General features: G+C 30.2%; 1 protein-coding gene across 2 annotated transcripts; it reads right to left on the bottom strand.

The window, feature by feature from the left end:
• Positions 1-1,039: 1,039 nt before the first annotated feature.
• LOC106779037 lies at positions 1,040-3,482 on the bottom strand. Of its 2 annotated transcripts, XM_022776404.1 has the most exons (4): positions 3,338-3,482; positions 2,793-3,175; positions 1,938-2,693; positions 1,040-1,363 (listed from the first exon to the last, which is right to left on the bottom strand). In XM_022776404.1, the coding sequence occupies exons 1-4, from the start codon at positions 3,420-3,422 to the stop codon at positions 1,274-1,276; spliced, it is 1,314 nt and encodes a 437-aa protein (XP_022632125.1). In that variant the 5' UTR covers positions 3,423-3,482; the 3' UTR covers positions 1,040-1,273. The 2 variants fall into 2 exon arrangements, with proteins under 2 accessions (XP_022632125.1, XP_022632124.1); XM_022776403.1 differs by having other exon boundaries at positions 2,793-3,482.
• Positions 3,483-5,173: the final 1,691 nt, after the last annotated feature.

The raw sequence follows: 5,173 nt of genomic DNA, 5'->3' as shown, positions 1-5,173 counted from the left end.
TATGACTTTGTTTCTACATCAGCATATGGTCTCCCAAGAAAAATCTCCAACTTCTATTTTTATATCTGTTTTCCAAATAACAATTTTTGATAAATTTTAATACACTTTTTATTTTATAAATCTTAATTAAAAAATTTAAAATTTTGTTATATTTTTAAATTTCTACTTTTTACTATTTTCTAATTAAAATTGTTTCCTAAATTAAATTTCTATATTTCTATTATTTTAAATGTTCATTTTTATATTTTTTAGAATAAAAAATTATATTGTTTCACATAAAAAAAAATTGTGAAAAAATCTAGTTGAGGAAATAAAGTGCATATAGATGTTGAGAAATAATATCTGATGATTATACATATGTAAAAGAATCTACTTTAAAAAAATTTCCAAAGCTGACTTGATATACTATGTTTCTCTCTCTGGTTAAGTGTTCATTTAATTAATTTTTGGAAGACTACTTATTTTTTTTATTTACACAACAAATACCAAGACTGAATACATTCACAAAGCATTCATACGTTTGAAAATGAAATTTCTCGAAATTATTATTAATATGTTTGCATTTTCATTTCATTCATATTTTAAGTATAGCTCATGAAACTAAATTTACAAACAAAGTGAAATATATAAAATAAAATTTAGAAAAAGAAAGGAAAAATTTTAATCACCAAATAAGCAAACAATTAATGCAAGACACATGTGTACATTCGTCAAAACCATTTGCAATCACAAGTGCTCTTAGTAGTAATAAAAAACAGCCGTTTTCTACAAAGCTTCTCAAATCCTACAAATCCCAATCAGCTCAAACTATAATAATACATTTGAACTTTTGACCAACAAAACTTTACAAATTGATAAAAAGAAGGGTTTTAAAAGTTACCTTATACCAGTCCGATTCAAATGTTCACAAATTCGAAATTACTAATCAACACAACGAAGTAAAATATGAAATTTGTATTTTTAGATCACTAAATAAATTTTTAAATATATACAAAAATTAATAAAATAATAGTTAATTTTGGAAACATTAAATACATACAGAAAATCTCGACAACATTCTATCTAAATCAACTATTTTCACGTTTCAAGACATTGTCCAGTACATGATCAAGATCATCCAACTAAAATAGAAATATCAAATAATAGAGCACCGAAATTACTACCAAACTTCAAAATAAATAGTTCGACAACAGAACATTTTTAAATGCAGAAATAGAATTGGAGACAATAAAATAAAATAAAAACATGGAACGGAAGGGCTACTATATATTGCTCAGTTCTCCTCCTTCACTTTGGTTAAGTGGCTGAGGCCTAATGTTAAGGCTGATCTAGAGCTTAATGACGCCTGTAGTATGCGCACGCCCTGTAACAACACCATAAACTTCAAATATTTAATTATAAATTTGAGTATTTTTAATTAATCGTTTTATATAGATACATAGAACAAATATATAAAAAATATAATTAAAAAAGGGAAAAAATATGTCAATAATAGTTCATACTCGTTCTAAACTCGAGATTCTACTACTCGATTCTACCGAGTTTAACAAAAAGTAATTTAAAAAAAGTGTTTACGAGTGACATTGAAAGTTTGATAATCATGATGACTCTAACATTTCAACTACTAGATGAAAATCATTTTAGATAGAAACTATGCTAAAAATAGCTAGGATCAGAGTATATAGTTGGAAAATAATATTTTAATACTAATTATTTTACATCAAAGTATTTTTTTTAATTTGAAATCGTTTGACATCATATTTTAAGACGTGTATAATATCAAAATATGTAAAATAATGTAAAAAATTAATGTTAAAATATTATTTTCATAGTTCCTAGAAGAAAAATGTTTTTTAACCATAAAATTAATACTTTATACAATCCACATAGTAATATAATTATTAAAAAGCATAAACCTTTTATTTTACAAAACTTACCTCCTCTTTGCCAATGCTAACTACTTTCTCTTGTAAGTCATGACGGGGAATGTTCATAGTCCTCAGCAAAGACACAACAGAAAGGGAGGACGACGGCGTCACGACCAAATCATCCGTTACCATATACGGTGTCGGTCCTTTAACATATGCTTTACCATTGTTACTTGTATCAGACAGGGGATCCAGAAACTCCGAAGCCACACAACTTTCATAGTAGCAGGGGTAGAGTTCTACCTTACGTTTAGAAGTCAAACAGAAATCTTTAACCATTTTACCATGGTAATCCCATTCAGAGTAACAAAAATAGTTAGGAACATCACCATTCTTTAAAGATAGCAAATTGTGCAACTTGAACTGTGGGGCAAGAACGGGATCAACAAACTTATTCTTTACCTCCTTTGTGGTAAAATAATCTTCATCAAGATCAACAACACTCTTATACAAACCATCAACACTGTCATCATAAGAACACCCTCCCATCAAACATAACGCTCCCAAAGGAATAGTCAGAAAAGTAAAAAGAAAGTCTGCAAAATCTGCTTTTCCTTCAGCAAACAATATCTTCCCACTAGATTTTCTCAACACTATTTTAACTATGATTCCATCACAATTATTCGCTTTAAGATCACAGGGAGTGATTCTTCTTCTTTTAAGCAATGTCTCCCTGTAATCTCTCCCTGCTTTTTCTGCTTTTTCTAAGAACAAATCTGTCAAAACTGATCTTGAGCAAAAACAATGTTTCAGCAGCTCCACAACCTAAAACAACAATAAATTCAATACATAGTAATATTTCAGCAGATCCACTTCATTAGCAATACCCAATACCCTAACAAACTAATATGTATGTACACAAACCTGATTCTTAGTTATATTCACCGTCCTTTCGCTTATTGAAGACATGTTTTCTATTCCACTGTCCTTTAGCACATTAATAATTTTATCGAATGAATTCGGGAAAACCTTCATACCGTCCGTGACCATGAAACTGGAATTAGTCTGAACAAAACCATCAAAGGAGTCAAATGTTTCAGTAGAAATAGGTTTTGCTAGCATACTTCCACATCTGCATCTTTTATTTCTGAAGGTGCTTATCAAGACAGGGGGTTTGATTCTACAACGGACCAAGTCGTTACATACGAAATACTCAGTGGGCTCTGTGTCGTCAATGTTTATCTTCGAACTCCTACAATAAGCTTCCATTGAATTTCTGGGACACAGTAGCATTTCTTTACAGGTATCTGTGGGAAAACACTCTTTGTCAAGATTCTCTACACTTTGATAGAGCGAGCTGAGAGATGCAACTTCAGATGGCTGCAACTTAGACTCCTTGCGCACAACTCTTGCAATGGTTCCTAATGGCAATGTTAAGAAGCTAAAAAGAACATCCACAAAGTCCTTACCTGCCTCGGCAAAGATAACTTTATTTTCTTTTTTGAGCACCATAAGCTTCAAGGTAATACGTTCCTCAGTTCCAACAGCAGCCATTGTAGTTGAATGAAAACAAGCATAAGTATCTAAACTTTTTTGTTGTAAAATGCTAGAAAGTATCTCTTTTGTTTTCCCATCAGGTTCAGGTATTTATATTGAAAACGTAAGGACACATCGACTGTAAAATGAACTTGTTTCTTTGTAGAAATTCATTAATTGTAAAGATATTTAAAGAAAAGAAGAATGCCAAGAGAATTATAGTAATAGCTATGCTACGATTTATCAATATTATTATTGCATAGTTCCAAGAATAACTCATTATCATTTCTAATCATCTTAATTTGCCTCTACACGTTTTGTCAGTATTATTTTCCAATTACCGAGTCAACCAAAAGTTTTACCGATAACTGAATCAAAGCTTTCTATTTTTTTTTTCCCTCAGCACTAAATATAATGACCCGGTTGTCCAACTTATATATAGATTACAAAATTTAAAATTTTTATCAGCAATTATAATATATTTAAAAGACGCAATAGTATTGCTTCGTTTTCTTATGTACATGGAATAAAAGGGACATTTTATATAGTCTCTTTAGTTTTCTTCTTATAATTAAAATTGATTTCAAATGCAATTAATGGCTTTCAGAGTTGGAACGGATTTGTTCAAATTTTTTATCAGAAAAAAATAGTATTAATAATAGAGTATTTATGATATAATTCATTTAAATAATTTCATTTACTCCTAAAACACTCAATTAAATTTACGAAACAGTCCAACAGCATATAGCAGCGTACAAAAAAGATAATTGATATGGTGATTTGACAAAAGAATGTAATGATTAATAATACAGGCTTTACCAAGCTTTAACTTCAAGTATCACTTCAAGAAAGAATTGAAGTGATATGTCACCGCCAATATTTCCAAATGTATCACTCACGGAAATCAAAGGGTGCATAAACTACAATCTTATTCAATCTTATCTTAGCTTTGAGACAGTTGAATCAATAATCCCTTTCATTAGTTACGGACTGAATCCAGAACTAGAAATGCTTTCTGAGGTTATTAAAGCTTGGTAACAAATTGTCCAGAAAGGAAAATTTGAGAGGTGTGCTGCAGATAAAAGTTACAACCAATGCCTTGATGAAAGAGTCCAAAAATTGGCTCGGTTTCAATATATATAAAGATGGATTGAATTGGTGAAATTTAAAAATTAAATTCTTTTAAAAATAATTTACAAATTATAAATTTTTATAAAGTTTTTTGAGTTGCAAGGAATGACAATTTTAATTGTAGTGGAAATGTAAAGTTGACTATGTAAATAATTAAGTTTTTTAGTGTAGTGGGTTTTTTAACAGAGACGAATTATGCAGAGAGGGTGAGGTATTCAAATGTGGATTATAATTCTCATTCGTTAATGATGAATGTAAGTACAAGGTATATAAACTGGAAGAGAGTGAGCTAACTGTCTAAAAACACAATTATTACAGTTGGAAGGGAAAAACTCATATTAACAACAATACATCCTCCTTAATCTGAGTTTCCATTAGTCTAACACCAAGCAAGTCTCGCAGCTTCTCAAGTTTGTTTTGCCTCAGTGGTTTAGTGAAAACGTCCGCCACTTGATCTTCTGTGAAGCAATGAATTAACTTGATCCCTCAAAAAGTGATACTTTGTCTCAATATGTTTACTTCTTCCATGAAAAACAGGGTTTCTAGACAGGCTTATGGCATATCTGTTGTCAACTAGCAACTGTACTGGTTTCCTGTAATCGAGTTTCAACTCATCAAGTATTTTTTTCAAGCCAAAC

The sequence above is a fragment of the Vigna radiata genome, unplaced genomic scaffold, assembly GCF_000741045.1.
Source record: "Vigna radiata var. radiata cultivar VC1973A unplaced genomic scaffold, Vradiata_ver6 scaffold_297, whole genome shotgun sequence".
In the NCBI taxonomy this organism is placed as follows: Eukaryota; Viridiplantae; Streptophyta; class Magnoliopsida; order Fabales; family Fabaceae; genus Vigna; species Vigna radiata.
Note: the sequence above shows the minus strand (reverse complement) of the source record. Positions and strands in the feature narration are given on the sequence as shown.

Coding starts and splice junctions, on each gene's coding strand:
- LOC106779037 (XM_022776403.1), bottom strand. CDS start 3,422: ATGGCTGCTGTTGGAACTGAGGAACGTATTACCTTGAAGCTTATGGTG. Junction 2,694..2,792: donor TGAATATAACTAAGAATCAG/GTTTGTGTACAT, acceptor TTGTTGTTTTAG/GTTGTGGAGCTGCTGAAACA. Junction 1,364..1,937: donor TTAGCATTGGCAAAGAGGAG/GTAAGTTTTGTA, acceptor GTGTTGTTACAG/GGCGTGCGCATACTACAGGC.